A 24,381-nucleotide genomic window follows, 5' to 3' on the forward strand; every position below is an offset into this window, starting at 1 on the left:
AAGTGGAGTCTAAATGCCTCCCGGTGAGCCCTCGCCTCTGCTGCCACCACCTTGCAAAGGAGCCAATCCAGGAGCCCCATGATCCTGTTGTCAGCGCTTGGTATCTCCAGATCTGTTGCTGTGAGGGCACCATCTGCCTTTATATCTGTCTGTCTGTCTGTCTGTCTGTCTGTCTATCTATAGTGAGCCACTTTGAGAACCATTATGATTGAAACACAGTATACAGATATTGTAAGTAAATAAATCCATCACGATGGGTGCATCGTTCTTGAGACCACTTGGACCTTCAACTATTCACATTTTGTTTTGGCAATGTTACCATGGTTGCTAAGGTTTTATCCCTGAGTCAGCCTTCTCCAACCTGGTGCCTTCCAGAAGTTGGGATTTCAACTTCCATCTGCCCCAGCCAGCATGGCTAATGGCCAGGAATTTTGACAGTTAGCCCAGAATATCTGCAGGGCAGGTAACTGGGGAACATTGCCCTACGTCTTGCTAATAACCAAAAACATTCTTCAAAGACCTTTGAAATGAAACCATATAGCGCCACAGTCAGCAAAGGTAAATATTTTACCCTCGGCTCCTTGGAGAAAGGGTAGAATGCAAATATACTTTCACAGATCTTGTGGATACCATTTTACGAACATTAGTTAAAAACTCTCCTCTCTCTTCCTCAGATTTCTTGATGCTAGTTTAGTGCTCTGCCCTGACCCTTGCAATGGTAAATGTTCCTGTTTTCATTTTTTTCCCCCTAGAATTAAAAAATGGCATTTCGAAAGGCGGTAAAAGGAACTATCCTCGTTGGAGGAGGTGCTGTAGCGACTGTTTGGGGCCTCTCACAACTTTCTCAGTATAGAAGAAAGGACGTAAGTAGATTTTTTAAATGTGCTTAGAGCTTTATTTGATTTGTACCTCACCTTTCTAGCAAGAAAAATGGCGCTCTAGGTGGCTTACAATCATAAATAAAACTTGAATAAAACAATGCATTAAAATACAATAAAAACACAGCAGCAACAACAGAATAAAAACAGCACCAACAGACTCACACACCAAAGGCCTTCTTGAACAAAGCGGTCTTTGCCTGTTGGCAAAAGGATATCAAAGAGAGAGTGAAGCTATCCTCCCTTGGCTGGGTGTTCCATAGGCTGGGAGCAGCCACTGAAAGGGCCTCCTTTCATGTCGCCACCAAGCCTGCCGCTGAGCGCGGCAGTGTCAAAAGAAGGGCCTCTCCCAAAGATCTTAAGATCTGGTTAGGCTCATATGAGAGAAGGCGGTCTTCCAGGTAGCCCCATACCAAGCTGTATAGGGCTTTATAGGCCATAACTAGCACAGAAACAGACCGATAGCCAGTGAAGCTGTTGTAACAAGGGCATCACTTGCTCCCTGTAACTGGCCCCGGTCAACAGTGTGCTGCAGCATTCTGTACCAGCTGAAGTTTCTGAATAGTTTTCAAAGGCAGCCCCACATAGAGTGCGTTACAGTAGTCCAAATGGGATGTAACTAAAATGTGTGTGACCATGATCAGACCCGATGTCTCTAGGCATGGGTGCAGTTGGCTTAGTAGCCAACAGGAAGAGCAGTCCTATGGCCCACTGTCTAGAGGGCCATAGGGTTTTTCAGTTTACTGGCTCTGAGCTTGTAGACAGCGCTCGGAGCAAGGAAGCCATGCTTCCCACCCCGCCGCCTCCTAGCCGGAACATTTCTTTCTGCACCACCGCCATCTCCATGCTCGTAAACGGAGCACGGAGAGGGCAAAATGGGGGCGTTTCTGGGGGAGGGGAGGAGACTGCGGAAGCTTCGTTATAAAACTTCCTATGCATCACACAGCCTCCCCCCCCCCCCGCCGCTCCGAAGTGCCCTGGCTAGATAGCCAAAATTGGCCATCTAGCCACAAAAGCGAGGTGGGCAGCGCATGGAGGACAGGATCCCCTTTGTGCTCCACCCACTCTGCATAGGATAGTCAGCCCCCTCTGACTTCACAAGCAGACAACTGTCCCTATAGGTAAGTTTATGCAAGTGTAATCCTTGACATGTGTGGCTCCCTCCTCCAGTGGTGCAAGACTGTCCACGCTTTGCTGGGATGGTGCCATGCTGCACACAGTGGCAGAAACTTCAACCAAGAACAGGCTTGGCATTATTTGAAAAAAAACTGTTGAGTTCATTTTGCAGCAGTTTAATGTAATGCAGCCTTCCCCAACCTGGTGCCCTTCAGATGTTTTGTACCACAACTCCTAGCATTCTTGACCATTGGGCAAGCTGGCTAGGATTAAGGGGAGTTGAAGTCCAGAACATCTGAGGGGCACCAGGTTGGGCAAGGCTGAGGTAATAGATAGGGTTTCTTCTATTCCACAAGAGCAGAAGGGGAGAGACCACAGAGAACTCCATGGATTTATAATTGCACATCTCCTTCATGCCCTTTTTTCTAGATTGTAAGCCCGTTGTGGCAGGGACCTTTGTATGCATATAAAGAATGTTCAGGTTTAAAGTTACCCTCTACTGCTTGCTATCTAAGGTAGGGGTGGGAAACATGTGGCCTTCCACATGTTGTTGGACTGCACACCATCCCCCACCATCGGTTACGCTGGCTAAGACTGATGAGAGTTGCAGTCCAGCAGTATCTGGGAGGAGGGGAATGTACCCCATCGGTACTCTCAGGACTACTTTGTACATTCTGGAGGCTGCTGAGAACCACCTCCACATTGGGGGAGAAGTGGGAGGAGGTCCACACACTGGTCACCGTAATACATGTTGGAGGCTTACCATCTGGATTGGCCTAAGTGTTGTATGGGTAGCCTCCATGTCAGCGCACGCCCTGTCATTAGGTTGAACTCGTACAGAGAGTGCATGGAACCCCTCCCCTCCTCACCAAGATATGTTTTCTTACCCTTCATGTGGTTCCTGTAAGGCATGGAGTGATCAAGGATCTATAGTGAATGGGACAAGGTTTAGAGGAAGACTTTGGCTTGAAGCTGGAGAGGGGGATGGTGTCATATCCACAACTGTGCTGTGCATCAGAGGCCCTCTCAGCACTTGGAATCGGGATGTCCCCCACCCACTCTAGTTTCAGGCTTCGAGCTGGTGAGGGAATTGTTCCTTATCTTGGATAGGGTTCTGACACTTCCCCTGCCCCAGTTTTGGGTTGGCTACCAAGGGCAGCCAAAGTGTGTGTGTGACCTTGGAGTGACTCCTAATTTCCTGTGTTTCTGAGGGGAAACATAGAGTCTGAAGTCACTTGTGGGAAACCATACTATTTCTATGTGAAAGCTTGCAGCGTATCAAGACAAAGGGCCTAACAAGAGAGTAGCATGTGATTTTTATGCTTCCTGTTTGTTCTGACTCGCATGTCCATTGCGCAGCGCTGTTCCCTTGAACCTATTGCCTACACGCTCCCCCCCACCCCCCACCCCAATATAGGGCAGCAGGTAGAATATAACTGGAGGAATTGAGGCAGAGAAGGACAGCCCATTTACAGTGTTGACATACCTAAGCTGCCGGCATGTCTGGCAGCTGAACTGTCCTCTGTTTTAATAATGCCTGCCAATCACATAGATGACGGGGCAAAAGACTGCTGCCACTGCAAGATGCAAGAAAAGAAGTTGCCCCAAGATGCTCTCTAATTGGCTACCCAGTGCAAGAGGTCTTTATTTTTTTCTAAATGAGTCTTTTCAACACTCACTAACACTGAGAGAAGATATAATTCAATTAGCATGCACAGAGATTGTATCTTATGTCCTCTAGACTCATTTACTCTGTAATAAGCTGGCTTTCAGGAGTGTGCCATTCACCCCTCTTCTGGGGGAAGCTACAGGGTCACTGCTGTCGCAGCCATGTTCACCGGAAAGTGAAGCAAAACTTAGTTACTGTCAACACTTTTTAATTTTGGCAGACAAGAGCCCCAGGCAAGTAAGCATTCAGCCTGGTCACATGAGGGCTAACAGTGTCGAGGGGATGTGGGGGCTCACACAAGCTCCACCCCCAGCATCCCAACCTGCTCAGTCCCTAACCTGCCCAGGTTGAGGGGGAAGGCTTGAGGGGGGCTTTTGCTCACGTTCACCTGAACACGAGTAGAAGCCTCTGTGCAGTCAGGAACCCTACTCCGTAGTCATGGTATCTGAGTTCTTTATCCTGCTTGGCTGCTGCTTACTCCCTCCCCCATAGCCTCCATTTTGTGTTTCCTTACACACAAATCTTTCTGTGCCTCACTTCCTCAAGCTTGTTACAACCACATTATTTCCTACACAGAAATCACATTCTGAAGCAACCCTCTCCCACAAAGAAGAAAGCAGACAACCAAAGGCAGCTTATGTCAAATAAGCCAGTTCATTTAAACTAACGATTTGCCACAAACTACAGTAATTGGAGAATTTGATTTTGGCTTGGCCCTTCTTACCCATTGGGGAAATGGGGCAGAAGGCCATTACCGCTTCTCAGGGAGCAATATGAGCTAGCTGTACTACATACAAAATGTATCGCCTTATGGAATATACTCTTACTGGTAAAACAGGTGTTAACATCATTATAACACTATGGCAGGGGTGGAGAATGTGTGGACCTCCAGATGGTGTTGGGACTGCAACTCCCATCAGCCCTAGCCAGCAGAGCCAGTGGTGAGAGATGATGGGAGTTGCAATCCAACAACATCTGGAAGGCCACATGTTTCCTACCCCTGGCCTATGGGTGGATCCAATTTTAGTCGTACTTGGGACTAAAGTTGAGATTAGTGGGACTTCAGTTAATCATGACTAACTTAAGTCTCATTGATTTAAGTGGGTCTACTCTGATAAGAGCAAAGGGCTGGATGCGCCCGATCTCGTCTGATCTCGGAAGCTAAGCAGAGTCAGCCCTGTTATAACTTGGATGGGAGACTGCCTGGGAATCAGGCTTCCTGCATTGAGCAGGGAGTTGGACTGGATGGTCTTGTAGTTCCATTCCAACCCTATGATTCTATGAAAGTCTGGATCCAACCGCATATATTTACAGGCAGATTTAAGGAATGGGAGGTGACAAAACACATAGACAAGGAGAGCTGTTTTGAATAGGATATATTTTGGATATATTTTATAGGATATATTTTTGTTTTGCCTTGGTATTTGGGTTACGTTACGTGATGACTTATTTGAGGTTAATGATAGTTGGCAATAATATTTTGTATTGTACACATGGAGGCTGTTGGACTTCTTTCTGGTGTTCTTTCTCCGCCCCCATTTTAAGTTCATTGGTGTGATCTAGAATTAATCTGGATGAGCATCGCTCGCTTGCTCGCTCGCTCGCTCGCTCTATCTATCTATCTATCTATCTGATTACATTTCTATATTGCCCAACAGCCGAAGGCGGTTTTGTGGGCGGTTCACAAAAGTTACAACCCCAAAATACTGCATAAAATACAAAATAAAATATAAAAGCTTAAAACTACAATAACATCCCTGCAACACAAACATTCTCATCTAGTGGCTGTATTACATTGTCCATTCACTAGGTCAGACAGATCTCCTGTAGATGATGTCAAAATCCATTCATAAATAGCTTGCGCTCTGCTGTCAAGGCAGACCAAGAAAATTCATTTTATCTGTGCTTTTCTTGATGCATTTTTGCAGAAGTGAGAAGACCAGAATGATGATAACCAGAACAGCCTTAGAACAGCCTTCCCCAACCTGCTGCACTCCAGATGGCAATGCTGGCTGGGAATTCTGGGAGTTGCAGTCCAACATATCTGAAGGGCCGCAGGTTAGGGAAGCCTTTGTTAGAACCTGATTCTGGCCTGATTCACACACTTGTAAGTCCTCCACACTGCGTTCCTAGGGACATGCTAGTATGAAAGATGTAATGTTAGTGCTAGAGGGGCCATGTCAACAGCCACCATTTCCATACAGCAGTTTGCATGAGCATGGTGAGTTAAAAAAGAGAGAGAGAGAGAGAGAGAGTGCCCTTGCATTCATGCAAATATCTGCTGGAAGATAGCAGTTTCTATGGCCACTCTAGGCCAGAGATTCCTTCTTCCAGACCACTACATCCACCGGGGACACTCGGCATGTAGGATTTAATAGTATCTAACTCAGCCCATAGTCTCTGAAGCATTTTTCAGCACTTGTGCTTAGCTGTGGTGCGTTTGAAGGGAATGGTACAATGGCATCTCATGTAAAAGGAGGGCAGGCTGTACCTTTTCGAGGCATTGCTGTTCCAGTTCCATAGGGATAGGAATGTTGAATCTTCCCTTTCCTTCAGGCTGGTCCCTGTCCATTAGAGATGTGAAGGCCTGGGATAAAACCAGAAAAAATAAGGAAAACCCTGGAAATATTTTTTTGGGGAAAAAATCCCCCGTTCTCACCTCACCCTAGGATTTTTGGAAAATAAGGTTTATTCACTCACACACACTTTTTTTTTTTTTTTAACCTATTCCTTCACATCTCTAGTCCAGATGCAATGATATAAGCTCCTCAGTGCAATCCTATGCATGTCTACTCAGGAGTAAATCCCACTGCATTGAGGCCTACTCCTAGGTAAGTATTGCAGCCCTAGTCAGGTTTGTGTGACCTGTTCTCTTTTACAGCTAGAAGAAGAGACTATGAATTGGCATATGTGAACATGGTAATGTAGGGCAATAGTAAATGTCACTGGTGTGAAGCTTGGTAGACTAGATCTCTTTAACGCTGCTGAACTGTACGTGTGGTTTGCCACCTGTTCCCCATGTCTATCTTTTAATATCGTGCTCCATGCCGTCGGAAGCTAGTATGGTATCATATTCAGTATACACAGCCGAAAATGCAGACATGGCTACTTAGAAGTCACTCATTTCTGTGGCTTGGCATAGAGATAGCTAAGCTTCAGCTTCCAAACATGAGGTCAGGTTTATGAAAAGATATTGCTGAATACTTTTTAATACTATCATGCCTTCCTGTTCCACCGTTGTGGAAGAACATGGCACAAAAATATATTTCCAATCAGCCCATGGAGTTCATATATAACCCCGCTAATAGGTAGGGTAGCAAAAATGTAGGTTGTGATTCACAAATTCTTTAGGATCGTGCTCTCCTTTTCTGTAAAAGAGACTACTACTTCTTGTGCGTTCTCTCTGTCTTTCTCTGAAAGCAGGGAGAACTTGGAAGCGTGATAGGAAAAACATAGAAGATTAGAAATAAGGGGTTTTTGAAGAAAAAAAAAATCCCAACCACTCTTTCACAGCAAGTATGATTCCGATTTTGACAAGATATTTCAAGGCAGGGATGGGGAACATGTGGCCTTCCAGATGTTGTTGGACTGCAATTCCCCGCATCCTTTACATTTGACTGTGCTAGCTAGGGCTGATGGGAGTTGCATTGAACAACATCTGGAAGGCCACATGTTCCCAACCACTGTTTCAAGGTCTGAGCTAACACACTGCAGAAGAAAAACGTTTTGGAATAAAAGCCATGCATCCACTACTGTTACTTTGGCATCCGGCAGGTGCATAAAAACAGATATGGTGGCATTTATGTTTTTAAAATATGTTTTAAGGATTGTACGTTTTTAATATGTGTTTATTGTACATCAGTATGGGAACTTTTTTTTAGTGGGGATATAATTCATAAAAATTGTACATATGCATATTATTAATTACATATAAAATACACTGAAGCTGCAATCCCATTTCTTGTCATCAAAAATCATATTTTTGCAAATTACTTGCAGAAATTCCACTAAGGTATGTTGTCTCTGTACTCATGCAGCAGAAGCAGACACTCGTTCAGTTGGGAAAAGATTACTGGTCCCCTTCAGATCATGACTTGAACAGCCTGATGTACCATTCAGTTATAAATAGACTATATGGTTGTGTGTGTGTGTGTGTTGGGGGGATGCTGAAACAGGGCTTGAGCATTTAGGAGACTGAGCTGCAAGCAGGTTTTATTTTGTGGGGTTGCATTTTAAGTGACACTGAATAATTAAAGAACTTGGCAACCATTGTACATCAGCTAGTTAGTATATATAATGAGTTTCAGGGGTGGATTACAACCTCTAATGATAGCGCCCATAATGTAGATTATGCAGTTATGTAACCAGTATTAAGATTTGTATTTGTTAACTCAAATTTAAAGAAATACCCTAGAGAAAGCCTTCTGCTAAGCTTTAGAAAAGACTCAGGTGTACCCAGGTACAGAGTAATAATAATAATACTTAGCATGTATAATAATAATGGTAATAATAATGCTTACAAGTTATAAATAATAATTGCTAACTATTACTACATTCAGTACTACTGTTTTTGAATGTGTGGCAGACGAGGGAATTCCCTGGTTCAGGGAAGTCCGTTTTCAATTTCAGCTGTATGCTATTAGTCTCAATCCTTAATTCAAATCTTGATATTTTTGGCTTTTTATCCTTGCAGGGTAACCTTGCATCTGTTGAAGCTTCCGAATGTAAGCCCTTACGAATGCTAAGCTCCCTTCCTACCAGAGAAAGTCATCTCCAGACCCTGCGAGAAAACGGTGAATTTGACGTTCTTATCATAGGTGGAGGTGCCACAGGAAGTGGTTGTGCCTTAGATGCTGTTACGAGAGGTGAGTCCTGCAGAGATAGCGGTCATCTGTGTCTTGTGTGACCATATCCCTTTCCCCTGAGATCTGAATAGGCGTTTTTAATGTTACCACCACCCCTACCACCCCCATTCTGCTTTCGAGGAAGTGATTGTGGTAGTCGGAGGCCCTGGGACCCTTAGAAGTAATAGTCTGGATGCAGATCAAGCTTAACAGATGTAGAGTTTAGTGGCTATGCTGGCTGGGAATGATGGGAGTTGTAGTGGCACCAGGATGGGGAAGGCTGGACTAGCCTGTGATTAATCCAGGACATTTTGAAGTACTGGTTTGGATCAAGGAATAGATCTGTCACAGTGATCACTTCTTAACAGTCATCTTGATTGAACCACGTATTTCAGAACCACGTATTTCAGGAAGATGCAGCAAAGTGCCTTTTGTTTAAGGGTGAGAAGATCACAGATTGGAAAGGTAGTTCTGCCTTATCTCTTTCTCTTTCCCCAAATTAGAGCTCACCTCATGTAGAATTCTGTGGGATTCTGTTTTTTTAAAGACTGGGAATAAGATAGAATTCTGGTTGCTGCCACCTGCTTATAGCTTGACATAGACAGGGACTCTGCCTTGCCTTCTGACCTGACTTGTGGCCTTGAGAATGTGACAAAGAGAGCATTTAGATCCACCAGCAGAAATGTAGTGTGATCTTGGACTGTAGCCTGAAACTCTTGTGCCTTCAGGCTCTGGCTTCCTGCCTCCTTCCCAGTTGATCTTTTTTGCTGATCCTTGGTGTTTGGTGGCTAAGCAGCTGTAAGCGAAATGCACAAGAGCAGATGTTGCTGATAAACCATAAGTGTGTGATGGTGACTAGGCTGCCACCTGTCCATATTGCAGCGTGTTCCGGATCCCCAGCAAGTCTGAAAGTGAGGCATCCAAGCCAGGTGATAGCGAGGTAGATGAACTGAAATCGTAACGGAATAATGGGCTCAAGTCACAGGAAGCCAGATTCCGTCTGAACATCATGAAAAACGTCCTGACTGTTAGAGCAATACGACAATGGAACCAATGACCTAGGGAGGTGGTGGGCTCGCCCACACTGGAGACATTCAAGACGAGGCTGGACAGCCATCTGTCAGGAATGCTCTGACTTGGATCCCTGCATTGAGCAGGGGGTTGGACTCAATGGCCTTGTAGGCCCCTTCCAACCCTAGTATTCTATGATTCTATGAGGCAATTTTAAATCAGAAATTTAAATCACCGAGAAAAAGCCCAATTGAAATGATTGATTTCAGTCAAGTTTACCATTTGTATTTCATCTATTTGCTAAAACAATATTGCATACTAATTAGTTTTAAATGGACTTCATATAATTTAAAAATAACATGTTTTAGTTGTTCAATTAAACTATTTCAAAGGGAATATTTTGTATGTATTTCTTAAGTTTTAGCAATACAAAGTAGCAAACAACCCATTGTCCCCCCCCTTTTTTTTTTGTCTTCCGTATGGCGAAACCTTGATGACCAAGAAGTTTCGGAAGTGAGGGCTGGTAGTTACTGGACAGAGCAGTTTATTTTCATAAGATGAAAAGCAAATGTCACTTCTTTTTGTATAGAGAGTAAATATTTAGAATTCGAGAACTGAGCAAACTGTAGAACTCAAGTTCTACACACACACATGCACGCATGCATGTGTGTGTGTGTATGAAAATCAATTTACATGTTTAAATATCTTATTTAAATATTAAAAACCCATTTTTTAAAAATTGTAGATTTTTAATAATAAAAAAGATTTGGTTCGCTTGTATCTCCACCATATCCCAACACACATCCCATAATTCTGCAGCATAGTGACTCCTTGGGTTGGTCCTCTGATAGTGTCCCTTTGACTTGCAGAGTCTCCTTCCATTCCATCCATTCCCATCATGTGCACCGTCCAACTTACCCTTGTTTGGGTCCCACTTACAGTGCACTTTTCTGACTGTGATCTGTGCCCCACCCTGGCAGCAGGTGGACTTGTTAAGCCAGCATGGTTTAGTGGCTAGAGTGCTGGACTGGGAGTCGGGAGATCCGGGTTCTAGTCCCCACTCGGCCATGGAAGCTCACTGGGTGACTTTGGGCCAGTCACAGACTCTCAGCCCAACCTACCTCACAGGGTTGTTGTTGTGAGGATAAAATGGAGGAGGAGGAGGATTATGTATGCCACCTTGAGTTCCTTGGAGGAAAAAAGGCGGGATATAAATGTAATAAATAAATAAATAAATAAGCCACACTTTGCACATATTTTAATCTTAATTGAGATTACTTCCTTCCTAGCAGTGAGCTGTTTTCTGTTCTTTCACTCCCATCATTCCTGAGCTGCAAAAATACATTGCATAAAGGCAATGGTGAAAAAGGAAATTGCTTTCTACTCACTGCCCCAGGAAAAATAGCATTTCCCTCTTCACATGGTCCTGTATCAATAAGGATAGCCTTCTCAAAGATACAGGTGTCTTGGCTTGGAATAAAACAACATGAATGAAGAAGGATGGTTGAAAGAACACATGAGGAAGGGAAGAGTCGTAATTGAAAGGGAAAAAATTAAGTCAAGCCTGGTCCGGACATCACAACAACCCAGGGTTTTTAAAACTCTGGGTTGTGAGCAAGTTTGAGTCCAGGTGTTTAACTCTGGGTTCCAACTCTGGGTTCTCTCTCACCTGACAAGCCAGAGTTCCTGGTTTGCACCCCATGCTAAACAATGCAGGGACAGAGTGTTCCACCATTGTTTAGTCCCAGTGTTGTTTAGCCTTTGTTTAGCAAACTATTGAAATGGGAGCAACTGGGCAGCATACACCAGCATGCTCACTCACAACAGCCCAGGATTTAAAACAAAAACTAGATTGCCATGATCTTCGAACTGGACCACTGTCTCTAGAACAGGTGTGAGCAAACTTCAGGCATGTGGGATCTATTTTGTTTTTTACTAGAACCTTGAGGTGCACCAAGCAGAGCCTGGTGCAAAAGACACACACTTAGAATCTGAGTCCAGGAATTTGTTTTGAGTACCAGAACTGAACAGAGACAGACCTTCCACATAAGAATGCACTCCTGGTCCCCCCCCCCCCTTTATTCATCTCAGCAGTATAATTTAGAGCAGGGGAGAGTAATTTTGTTGTTGTTGTTATAGAACAATTAGGAGTCAGAAATCCTTGCTGATCTACTCCTAATCTACGTTGGCATTGCAGGTTTACAAGTGTTTAGGATTGGGAATGTTGATTTCTGTCCAAGTTGGTAGAACTAGACAAGAAAACAACATTGAAGTCAAGCTATATTTATCCTTTTCTTACTATATATGTTGATTGTATCAGTAGCTTTCTGAAGTGTGAAATAATCATAGGCATTTGGTTAATGAATTGTGTATTGTTGCTCTTCATTCATGGGATTTGCTCTCATATTAAGTTTGATGCTTCACTTAACAAATTCTGCTTTCTCTGTGTTTGATACGTTTTTGCCAAATTATTCCTGATTGTATCCATTAATCTTCAGTCACATTTGACAAAAATAAATTGCTCTGATCTTCTAAAGTTACCGGGAATAATTAGATTTTTTGAGGACATGAAAGTTTAGGGAGACCAAGAAAGGCCAATGTGGCTGCTTATACTAGACTCTTACAATAAAGCGCTGCAAAATCCTTACATTAATGTAGGCTAAAGAGACCAGAGGGCGTTGATCATCTGCATTTCTTCCTTGGATATGCACAGTCATGTTGCTCTCTTCAAAAGCCTCCCTAAGAATCTTGTTGTACCTGTTCTCATTCTTCCTTCCTGTTTTCCTACTTGAGCATATTTGCTTAAGAAATTGCCACATGGATAGAGCACTGACTGACTGGAAATAGTTGCGAGACTACCAGGGCTCACAACTTCCTTTAGTTTTAAAGATTGCTGTATAACTTCAGAGATTGCTCAGTAGCTATGCTTTACCTCTGCAACCCCCCCCCCCCCGACTGCACTTCTTTCCCCAAGGTGCTTATCTTAATTGGATTTATTTCATGAATTACTACATTTTATGAAACAGGCAAGTAATGGTTTGTTTTAGTGTGCCTGTGTCTGATCATCATCTCCTGATAATTCTGTTATTTCACACTGCAATTACTTATGGTTCAGACAGCACACACACACACACACACACACTGGAGTTGACAAGACATCTTTATTAAGTTAAGTTAACAATTCGGTGTGAATTGTTATGGTAGTTATTTGCACATCTCTTCCCCGCCTTTAATATTTAAGTCAAGCCTATTGAATGGGCAAAATATACCTAATGACTACACTGTTCTTGGCAGTTAAAGACTGTTGGCGAATGTTAGAACTGCCTTACTGGATCTCTGCTCCAGTCCGTCTAGTCCAGCATTCTGTCTCCAGTTGGATATTTCTAGAAGGGCATAATGGCAATAAGTCACCTCCTGTTGTTTGCCCATAAGATTTGGTAAGGTAAATCGAGGGATATAATCTCTGATTATGGAGATTTCACTTCTAGCTAATCCATGCTATGTGCTGAAAGAGCAATACATCAACATTGAAGTTGCAATATATAACTTAAATGTTTTCATTGGCCTGTCAGAACTTCTTAGGGCCATACTAAATGTGGTATAGGAGATCTGTGATCAGATCTCCTGACATCTTTCCTTGCTTAAATCAGTTGGAGGGAGTGGCTGCTTGCATCAGAGCTGTAGTGCTGGTGTGTGTGTGTGTGTGCGTGCGTGCAGGGGGGGGCAGTTAACCCTTTCCTTCTGTGATATTTTCCCTATTGAATTCCCCCTTCTGCTGGTAACCATGTAAGATGGGGTGGGTAAGGCAGGTATAATGTTGTTCCCCCCCTCTCTCCTCCTTCTTTGACTAATAGGAGCTTTAGGAGGAGGAATTTAAATGGGGAAATGGCACAGGGTAAAGGGTTAAATTTCCCCTTCTCCCAGTACAGTGGACCTGATGCAAATCTCAATTGTGACTGTTTTTAAGGAAATACATCAGGAGATACGATCACGAATCTCCTATGTGATGCCTTGCCATTAGAATTTTAGGGGTTTGGCTTACTCAGCTTAAGGTGCTGATCATTGTTCAAATCAGAGTGCCACAGAAATATCTGTCATGAAAGTGTAAAGGGTGAGACACATGTTGCAGCCATCATGGAGATGTTGCTGGAGCAGCCATGTTCCTTGCTGGTGCTGGGGGCTGCTAATGATCCACGTTGTAATCAATTCTAAACATTATGGGTGGTATAGTAAGCACCTCCTCTGTCTTTTGTGGCACCCCCCACCAAGTGTCTGCTCCTTGGAGCTGCTCTAGGTCCCATTTAGGTTTTCCTAGTTTACCAAGTGTTCTTCTAAGCATGAATACTTGGGCCCCTCATCTCCTTCTTGGAGCAAAATTGCAAAAAAAAATCCAAGATGAAGGAAGGGCAGGAGAAGTGGAATACTCTTTTGAGAGACTGACATTTGATAGGGGTGCTTGATCCAGCCTCAGCCCTGGGGCAAGAGGGCTAATAAAAGCCTTTTTGGGGAAATCCTTAATGGAAGCCTTCCTGTTTGAGTGTAATGGCTTGCCTAGCTTGTTCCACTATCTGAGATGCTGTCAAATTAATAAGGATAGTAACCCGAAGAAAGCAACTTCTAGGGGACTCTCTTCCTCCTTCTGTCTGAGATCTCTAGTTTACATTAGATTTTGTTGGGTTTAATTATAGAAGGAAACTAGAAGATATATGAGTAGTGTAGCCAAAAGACCAAGCAACCTGAACAGCCAGGGCTAAATCTACACACTTAAATTCTCGTGATTGTTTTTGAACTATCTTTTATTTTTTTGCCAACCTCACTGGCTGGCTCATCTGTTGAGATAGGGATTTCCATTTTCTAGATTTACAAGTAATTGTTTCTTGAATCTCTTTTCCCTATTTAGAGTGTGTGTTTATAATACTCAGTACTTATAATACTGAGTCATGAGTAGGTAAGAAAGAACTTAATATTGCTCTTAACGCTAGGGATGTCAGAGAATTCCGCCACGGATCTCGGTGAGGCCGAATGCCAGTGCATTTGGCCCCTCGAACTCCGTGGCGGAACGGCCTGCCCCCCCACCTCCCCGCGGATCCCCCCCGGGACGAGACTCACCTGGGGCGAATCTTCCAGGCGGCGGCGGCGGCTCCGACGGCGGAGGTGGCGGCCGGTCTTCCGACCGTCTGCCACCACCATTTCCAGGCTTGTGTAAAAAAAAAAAAAGACATGATAGGCTATGTAAAGATTTACGTAGCCTATCATGGCTAGGTTAAAAAAAAAAAAAGACGTGATAGGCTATGTAAATCTTTACGTAGCCTATCATGGTTGGGTAGATTTAAAAAACAAAACAAAACCGCATACGCAAATGGCGGCGGCTATGGCCGCCGCCATTTGCATCCCTTCTTTTTACTGTCTTAATCTACGTAAATATTTACATAGACTATGACGGCGAAAATAAAGGGGAACGCAAATAGCGTAGCGGGCGCTATTTCCGTCCCCTTTTGATTCGCCGTTTTAGCCTACGTAAAGATTTACGTAGGCTAAAATGGTGAATCAAAAAGGGACGCAAATAGCACCTGCTACGCTATTTGCGTTCCCCTTTATTTTCGCCGTCATAGTTTACGTAAATATTTACGTAGATTAAGTCAGCCAAAAAGAAGGAATGCAAATGGCGGCGGCCATAGCCGCCGCCATTTGCGTACGCGGTTTTGTTTTTTTTACCCAGAGCCCTCCGGGGCCGGAAATCCAGCTGCGGACAGCTCTGGCCTGGCCGGGCCGGGCCTGGTCAGCTGCTCCGCGGAGCTGCTGCGGAGCACAGCCGGCCGTTCGAGGATTCTGGGGGGAGGAACGGAGCGCCTCCCCCCCTGGCCAGGATTCCGGGGGGAGGGACGGAGCGCCTCCCCCCCATCAACATAATCCGCGAAAGGTAAGTCACTTTCGTACATCCCTACTTAACACAATTAATATTTGTTAGTCTCTGTATATATACATTTGACTTTACTTTCCCAATGGATTGCATTATACCGCTGGTATGTATGTCTTGTTTTAATGCAAAAAAATTAATCCTCTTGAAATGCTTCCAATGTCTTAATTTAATAGAAGATTCTTTGGATTGGACATACCCTCAGTTGCATTAACCAGGTATAATTTTAATTTGGGGTGGCAGGGAGTGAGGAAATAGTAGTAATGCTTTAAAACATTTTTTCTTAATTTCAGTTTAGCATTATAAGTCAAGTATTAAGAGTTCTTGCCCGTTTTCTTTTTCTTAAGAATAATTAATAGTCATGACTGCAAATAGCTGCTTGAAACCCCAAATTGCTTGAAATGCATTTGAGCTAGACAACCCACCTGAGAGATTGAATGTGTACCCCAGTCTCAAAGTTATGGAATCTGGGTCTCTACTGGATTAACAAGTCCATATTTAATTCCAAATAAAACAAGTCCAAATTCAGGTTTGATCTGATTTATAATACTCAGAAGTTGCCAAAATGAATTCTAGGATTCACATTTTAAAAAGATAATAAATGTTGAAGTATCTTTTAAAAGGGGTATTACTTTAGTATGTGAGCATTATTTTAGTAATGAAATGATCCTCTTGAGTCTCATTCACAAACCTAAGCTACTTCTGAATATCACAAGAGCATATGTGCTATGCTCGATCAGACCAAAGGTGTGATCCAGTATTATGTTCCCACAGTGGCCAACAAGATGCCTACAGGAAGGCAACAAGTGGGATATGAGGGCAATAGTCTGCTCCTGTTGTTGTTCCCCAGCAGCTGGTATTCAAAGGCATGCTGTCTGTGATACCGGAGATAATCTGTAGGCACTATGACTAGTAGCTATTGATACAGCCTTATCCTCCGTGAATTCGTCTAATCCCCTTTTAAAGCCGTCTGAGTTAGCGGCCATCGCTGCATCTTGTGGTAGCAGATTCCATCGTTGTAACTATGCACTCTGTGAAGAAGTACTTCATTTTGTCTATAGGAACATCAGACGATCACTTCCACTTAGAACTGTTGTGCTTACTTGTATGCCTCTGGGTTCTCCTTCATAAGCAGGGGTGTACGTGGGTAGAAATTCCATTTCTGTACAAGCTATTGCAAGGCACCAGACTAGCTCTGGATCATTAGCTCTGGTATGGTACCCAGAAACTCCTGGTTTGCAGAGATTCTTGCAAAGAGAGCTGGACTAGGTAGCAAGGCACGGATTCCTAAGTGAGAATGCATAGTCAGGACAGTGAACGTAACTTAAGTTTTAGGATATGCTCTTGCACTGCACATTTAGCACATACTGCTGGACACTGCAGGAAAAGAAAAGAATCAGAAGTAGACTATACAATACTGAAGTCAGCCCAACTCTGAGCTAATGGGGATATATTCAGGATAACCTCCCTACTTTAACTGGAATCCATCCCTCCTCCATGCATAAGTATGTACAGAAAAAAGGGAAGAACTCACTGTTCTGTCTGTCTTTTGTTAGTGTTCTGTATATAAAAAGTGGTTAAGGTGCATTATAGGAAAACTCATCTCTGTGTTAGTACTGTGAACTGATGCAGGTATTTTTTATTGATTTTTGCTGCCTTTTAATTTATTGAAATATAAATGCATTGTTCATGTTAATGAAACCTTCAACTAGGTGCCTTTTTGGTATATTAAAGGAAAATCAAAACAGCTTTTGTTAACTTAGTTTTATTAACTTAATAATCACTCATTGGTGAAAGGTAATGCCAGTTTTTAATACTATTGTTTCCATTATTTATTGCAGTAAAACAAAGAACCCAAACAGCCTAAAAACAAACATGTTAGTGTGTGCTTACTATGATACCTTACTGCTCTTAAAATTTGCCATCACCAATTAATCAGCTAAAGCTTTAAATGGCTGGTGATGAACAGTACCACTAGGATCAGAAAAAACATCCGTAAGGCTGGAAACCAAAATAAAAAAGGACAGCTGCACCAATTGAATTCCCAACATGTTTCGACACGAATCTTTATCAAGGGAAAGACTGTTAGGGAGCAATACTATGGCTGCAAGACAGTAGCTAGACGGCCATAGTTTTTATGTTGTTTTCTGGGAGCCGACCTCGGAGCCCATGCTCCAAGGTTGGCTCCTAGAGAACTGACCTCCCCCCAATTCCATGCTGCCTCCTAGGCAGCGCGGAACAGCCCTGTCCTTTGGGCTCTCAAGAGGAGTGCGGAGCGGCCGGAAAGGGGCATGGCTGGGGGCATTCCGGGGTAGGGAGAGCATAACTGCCTCTATGACACATCCTATGTCATACAGCAGCCTCTTTCCCCGCTCTGTCCTCCCACAGCTAGACAGCCTCAATCGCCTGTCTAGCCAAACAAAACAGGGCAGGAGAAGCGTGGAGGGAATGATCCCCTCCATGCTTCTCCTGCCCTGCTTTGGATAGGTGGTCGCTTCCGAGTTCGGAGGTGGCTGCCTATCTAGATAGGATTGCTCCTTTAGAGACTTTTCTGGAGGATTCCCTCTCCCTTAGAAGTAAGGGAAGAAGTACTCAAAGTAATAAAGAAGTAATTTCTTTTTGATTTTGGTTGGTGATTAACCAAATTTCTGTGATTGCATTTATTTATTTGGAGCATTTGTACCCTGCTCTTCATCTGAAGAAATCTCCCCCAAAAGATCAACAAGACAATATTAAATAATTAATTGATATAATAATTATAGCTAGCTGCCTTCACATTTAGTGATGTGAAATATGGGAGCGTGATTTGACAACCTGGAGCCCTGGTTAAACCCTCCATCTCTTCTTTCGTGAACTAGTCCAAATTTAATCTCATTTTGAGCATCCTCTTCAATATGTCTACTCAGAAGTAAGTCCCACTCAGTTCAGTGGGAGTTACTCTTAGGTAAGTATGTATAGAGGATTACAGTCTTAGTATTGCACATGTAAAGTGTTTGGGTGTTCTTGTACAGTAAGGAAAAGAAGAATAAAACAGAGTTTAGTTTGTTTACAGTGTCCTAGGTACATTTCACACATTTCTTCAATGATGTAGTACTTGTGTACATATTCTTACACCACCTGGCTGTGGTCATTTTCATGTATCACATTTTTTAAAAGCTTTCCCTGAGAAGCTGCTACTCTTCATTGCCAAAGAGAAATGGAGCCATGCACTTTGAATGCAAATTCGTCCATGTTCAGAGTAATTTTTCTTGTGATTGTCTCTACCCTAGAGAAGGGTCTTTAATGAATTACATACAAATTGTGTAATTTAAGAAGTTAATTTGGTTTTCTGGTTACGCAGGCCTAAAAACAGCCCTTGTAGAAAGAGATGATTTCTCATCGGGGACCAGCAGCAGAAGCACTAAATTGATCCATGGCGGAGTGAGATATCTTCAGACGGCCATCATGAAGTTGGATTTTGACCAGGTAATTGTTTTATGACCGTAGCTGTAAAGCAAAAAAATGTCTAACTGAACTCCTTCCTCCTGATCTAATTAAATTTGTTCTCACATTTATGGTTTTTAATATAGTCTTGGTTTTGAATGCATTCCTCAGTTGCTTGCCACATACGTTGATCAAACCATTCTGTATGCAGAGCGAATTCAGAAAGAAATGGCAGTAGTTAATATTTACATGATGGTAAATTTTAAATCATGTAGTTTCTTTAAACTTTCGGAAACCAAAGTACACATTTTTAAAAATACATTTTTGACCATTTTTGTAGAGCTTTGATGTCCTGGTAATTAGAACCTGAAGTCAAGTTGAGAACTCTCAGGAGTTAGTGTGTGTGTGTGTGTGTGTGAATTTAAAGCCTTCTTTTTAAACAACAGCAGTAGCAACAACAAAATGTTCACACACACCCCTCACCCACCCAAGTCTATATTTCACAGTGTATTCAAAATGGATATCTAGTATCCTTGGAGGCTGATGGTAGGATTAGAATCCTTCTCCCCATCAGGCCAGGGTTCTGCATGCAGGAAAGTTTGGACAGTCAGGTGATGTTGTCCCCTTCTGCATTACTGATGTGGTATAGTCCTAAGGGGGCTGTACATTTGATTCTCACTGTATATATAAATAATCTCTTGCTGTGAAGGCAGAAAGTTTCTATAAACCCAAGAGGTTTGAAGGCAGAAGCAAGGATGCGCCTTGGGCATCCTCATGGATGGTGTTTATTTTGTAGATTTTTTAAAAAATTGCACCTTGGTAGGGCAGCAAGAGGACAGATAAGATTTTGTCAGGCCTCTGTGATTAGGGCTGTAGGCACAGTATGCATATTGTGGTTGATGTGTGTGTGTGTGTAATCAAACAAATATGCAGCACATCTGATCCCTGCAGTCTTCATGTGCTGTGGACTATAGCCAGCATGGTTCCTACACCCAACAAATAAGGCTAACTGTGATGATTGAGGGGATCAGTACGGGCTATAGTTTTTATGATGGGTACTTAGTGTTGTGGTATGTGTCCTGGGATGAAGATGTATCTCTTCATGTCCAGGGACACTTCCAATTGCATGCTATAGTACTGAACTGGCAGCTGGGGTGGTTTTTGTGTAGCTCAGGCAGATGGTGACAGAGGAGTTAGTTAAGATACCTCAGTTCCTTGGTGGGAATCTCCTGTGCAGAAGCAGAAAGTCAGCTATAAAGACTGCATATTTTCTGCTGGGTGTGAATTCACCTCTGTCATGCGTGCCAGGGAATACCAGCCCGCGGCCTGAAGCAACTCAGTTCGGCACTGGTGGTCCTACCAAATTGTAATTGAGCTGTAGTAATTTGTTTTACTCAGTTTTACTTTTACTAAATAAAAGAAGAAATGACTCTGCATGAGGATTTCACTGCCAATTTGCCTCTTGAGAGGATCTTGGAAGGCAGCACAATTATTCTCAGAACCCAACCCGCTCCAGTTGATGTACACCTACCTTCTGAGTGCATCTGCTCCATCTCTGCGTAGTTGATGCCAGTTTTATTTATAGAACCTCACCATCTGCAAGGAGGTCAGTTTGCTCTGTCCCCCAGGCTAGTGTCTAGAGGTTGCTGAGAATATGGAAGTGTGATATACATGGTAGGGGCAAGGTCAGGTGTCTAGCATGAGCACAAAGTGTCCTCAAACTATGGGCGAGTATGCATGATGTTTCCCTGCTGAAATATGGAATGACGACTTTTGATGGCAGATGACCACACCAGTGATTCATTTGAGCTGGGTGGTGTCAAGCACAAGAAGTAAAAGGCATCTCCTTTGGAGTGCCAGTAATTTTTAAGTATTTTTCATCGTGTAGGATCTCATTAAGATTTCATTTAATCTTAATTGAAAACATAAGGAGAGGCATGCTGGATCAGGTCCATCTAGTCCAGCATTCTGTTCACACAGTGGCCAACCAGCTGCCTATGGGAAACCCACAAGCAGGACATGAGTCCAAAAGCACCCTTCCACACGTGTTCCCCAGCAACTGGTGTACATAAGCTTACTTCCTCTGTTACTGGAGTAACATATAGCCATCAGGACTAGTAGCTATTGATAGCCTTCTTCTCCAGGAATTCGTCCAATCCCCTTTTAAAGCCATCCAAATTGGTGGCCATCACTACATCTTGTGGAAGTGAATTCCATAGTTTAACTACGAACTGTTGGTAAATTGGCTTCTCAAGGCACCAAAAACACTAGCATAATGGAACACTAGTGTGGCAAATCCACAGATTCCAAGTCCCACAGGAAGCGGGTAGCACATTAACCAAGGCATGTTGGTGCCTCTGTGGATGACAGTGAACGGCCTTTCATCGGAGTGTTTGGACATCACAACCTGTCAATGTTCAACAAATGGACGATAATGTACTACAGGGTATTGTTTATGCAACAGACTCAAATGGCGGTGCACAGCAGGTTGGAAATCTGTGGATTGGTGTCAAAATCCACACAGTAATGATGATAGTAAGTAGATTTATACATGCATGAAGGCACCAAGTTTTATGATTTAGGAAATATTGTAATGTTTACCTGAGGTTCAGATTTTATCATATTTGAACCATCCGATTTCCCTCCCCCCCCCCGATTATAATTCAGTATTTGAAATTATAAGTGTAGCAAAAATGAAAAACGTATACCATTAATGGGCTACCCTGACATTATAAATGCTTGGGTTTTTATTCATTAGTCAAGTTCAATAGGGTGATAAATTAGAAAGAATTGGGAATTAGGGTAAAACAGCATTGATAATAACTGAAGCACAGGAGTGGTAAAGTGAATACCAATTTTCCTCTGCTCTGTCTGCAGTTCTGACATCCTTGATATGACTGTTTCATTCCCACCCCCCCTAACCATGTCTCCTTGACACATGTCTTGTCTTTATCTATGTTTAAAATTCCTTTCTGGAGTAGTTCCTCACTACTGCTACTCTGCTGCCACCTCACTCCTCCACATTATCTCCATGACCATGCTCACCTGTTGATGTTCTCGCTTTCAGTAGCCTCAGGAAGATCCTTCCATGGTCCAGAAACATGTATACTCTCTTGACAAGTTACTCCAGAATAAGATGTCAGCCAGAATATATCGCCTTATTCTGTTGATTTTGGACTGCCAACTCCAGGGTCTCTGTTACTGTTTGGGCAGCCTTTTCTGGTCTAGAATAAGGTTTTCATAACATAAGAAGCAATCTTACGGCCCCTAGACATTGTCTGAGGGGGGCATAAGATACGAGGGATTTTCACCTCTGAGGCTGTAGGCAGATCTACAACCTCGGAGGTGGGAATCCCTGCTCAGATCTCCACCTCTACCCCTCTTTCAGCAGCTGCAGAAAGCCTCCTATTTTGAGGTCGGTGTCACAACTGTGCAAGAGGATGAGGACAGGAAAAAGTGAGCTTGCTGGTGAACTGGGAGGGGTGGGAGGAGGAGAAGCTGAGATCCACACAACTCTAGAGCTGCTCAAGTCCCATCCCTGCCCTTGGCAGCATGACTCCACTAGACGGGTTCAGAGGCCCATCTAGTGGAACATGCTGAAAAGGAGGACAGAGAGGTAAAAATTGCTTCTGTCACTCCTTCCACCTTGTTGGCAGCAGTCCAGCAGGGCATAGGATTTTCGGAAACCTCCAATATCAGAGAGTTCTGTCTAGCAGATGGCAATCCAGTAGGACTGTGCCATTAATGGATACTTAATTTTGCTATTTTTAAGTAAAACACCATCTAATACATATTAGTTAATACTGCAGTTCATCTCCATGTTATATCCTGTAGCGGAAAGATGGATTTTCTGGTCAAGGAAATGTTCCTCATTGTAACTGAAACTTTGCGAAAACATCATTTCTAAGGCCCCTTCTGAGATTTTTTTCTAGACGTGTACCCTTGAGCCAAAGTCATTGAGGAGGAACATGCAAAATGTCAGAATTGTAGAGAATTCTGTAAAATCTGTTTTGCTTTATAGTACAGAATGGTGAAAGAAGCCCTCCGTGAACGTGCCAACTTGCTTGAAATTGCACCTCATTTATCTGCTCCTCTGCCTATAATGCTTCCTGTTTACAAGTAAGTTGTCCAATGTTTGTTCTGCATTAGCTCCTTGTAGGGCTGTTACCACGGTTTTAAACAGTGTTAAAACCAGGAGATGAATTTAATATAGTTTTGCCTTACTATGTTTTTCATCCTCTGACACCTCCTGGATTTATGGAGGCGAACCTTCTGCCATTGCCTTGTGGAAGTGTGAAGCGTCACGTTTTTGAGCACAAATTCCAGAGGGGTAGTCTTGTTAGCCTGTTAACAGCAGCCACGTACAGAGTCCCATGGCACTGTAAAAGCTAACAGATTGATTGTGGTGGAGGCTGTTCGGGGGGTAGATGAGGGTGAACAAGCTGAGAATCCAGACAAGATGGAGGTACTGTGCCTTGGGAAACTAACTACTTTTGACGGAGGTTGACAACTGGTCTAAGATGGGGTTGCATCCCCTCAAAAATACCAAGTGCACAGACTGGGAGCCTTTCTGGACTCTGCGCTAACTGGGGAAGCCCAGGTGGCTGCAGTGTCCAGGAGTGCATTTTACCAGCTTAGGCTGGTACGCCAACTGCAGCACTGTCTGGAGAGGACGGACCTTGCCTCAGCTATCCATGTGCTACTGACATCCAGGCTAGACTACTGTAATGCGCTGTATGTGGGGCTGCCTTTGAAAGGTCTGGAACTTCACCTGGTGCAGAATGCGGCCGCCCGACTGTTGGTGGAGCAAGGCGATTACATTATATAACACCTATACTGGTTACCAGTGTGTTTCCAAGCCCAATTCAAAGTGCTGGTTTTGATCTTTAAAGCTTTAAATGGTTTGGGATCAAATCACTTGAAGGACAGCCTTCAGCTGTATCACCCTGCCCATACTTTAAGATCAGCAAGAGAGCCCTTTCTCATTTGCTCGCCTCTGAAAGCAGTTAGGTAGGTGAGTACACGAGCGAGGGCCTTTTCTGCAGTGGCCCCACACCTCTGGAATAAGTTGCCATCGGGGGTCTGCCAGGCCCCATCATTGCAGGCTTTTAAGAAAGCCCTGAAGACTTGCTTGTTTAGTCTGGCCTTCCCTTGATCATGTTTTATCAGACTAGCTTGTAGCTGCAATTGTGTTATAGGTTCCGTCTTATGCTGGTGTTTGTTTTTTCTTGGAACATTTACTGTTTTTACTACAGCATTGTTTTTTTATTATATGAATTGTATTATATGAATTTTACTGTTGTACTCTGTCTTGGGAAGGCTCCTGCCCTGAAAGGCAGCCTAGAAATATATTTAATTAAAAATTAAAATAAATTCTACCTTGAGACTGCAACAAAATAGGAAGCATTTTCAGAACAGGTTTCCATTAAAATGGACTGAATGAAGTTGTGTATTGATAACCCAGCTTTAATATTTTTATTTTTAATTAGTAATTCATTTTGTGACTTTTGACTGTGTTTTCCT

The 24,381-nt window shown here is 43.2% G+C and overlaps 1 protein-coding gene across 5 annotated transcripts in view; it reads left to right on the plus strand.

Annotated features, from left to right (window-relative positions):
• Nucleotides 1-24,381, plus strand: part of GPD2 (glycerol-3-phosphate dehydrogenase 2) — a 102,429-nt gene that overhangs the window by 17,733 nt on the left and 60,315 nt on the right. For 3 of the 5 annotated variants that reach the window (XM_084811060.1, XM_084811050.1, XM_084811086.1), the window contains exons 2-5: nt 753-863; nt 8,357-8,528; nt 18,776-18,900; nt 22,880-22,977. In XM_084811060.1, the coding sequence (XP_084667186.1) occupies nt 762-863; nt 8,357-8,528; nt 18,776-18,900; nt 22,880-22,977 (497 nt within the window). In that variant the 5' untranslated portion in view covers nt 753-761. Of the gene's footprint in view, nt 1-752; nt 864-8,356; nt 8,529-18,775; nt 18,901-22,879; nt 22,978-24,381 lie in introns of those variants that run through there. The other 2 variants (XM_084811068.1, XM_084811076.1) reach the window with 2 other exon arrangements.

This window comes from Heloderma suspectum, chromosome 1 (genome assembly GCF_057233095.1).
Source record: "Heloderma suspectum isolate Gila_16-S chromosome 1, 16-S_ref, whole genome shotgun sequence".
Lineage (NCBI taxonomy): Eukaryota > Metazoa > Chordata > Lepidosauria > Squamata > Helodermatidae > Heloderma > Heloderma suspectum.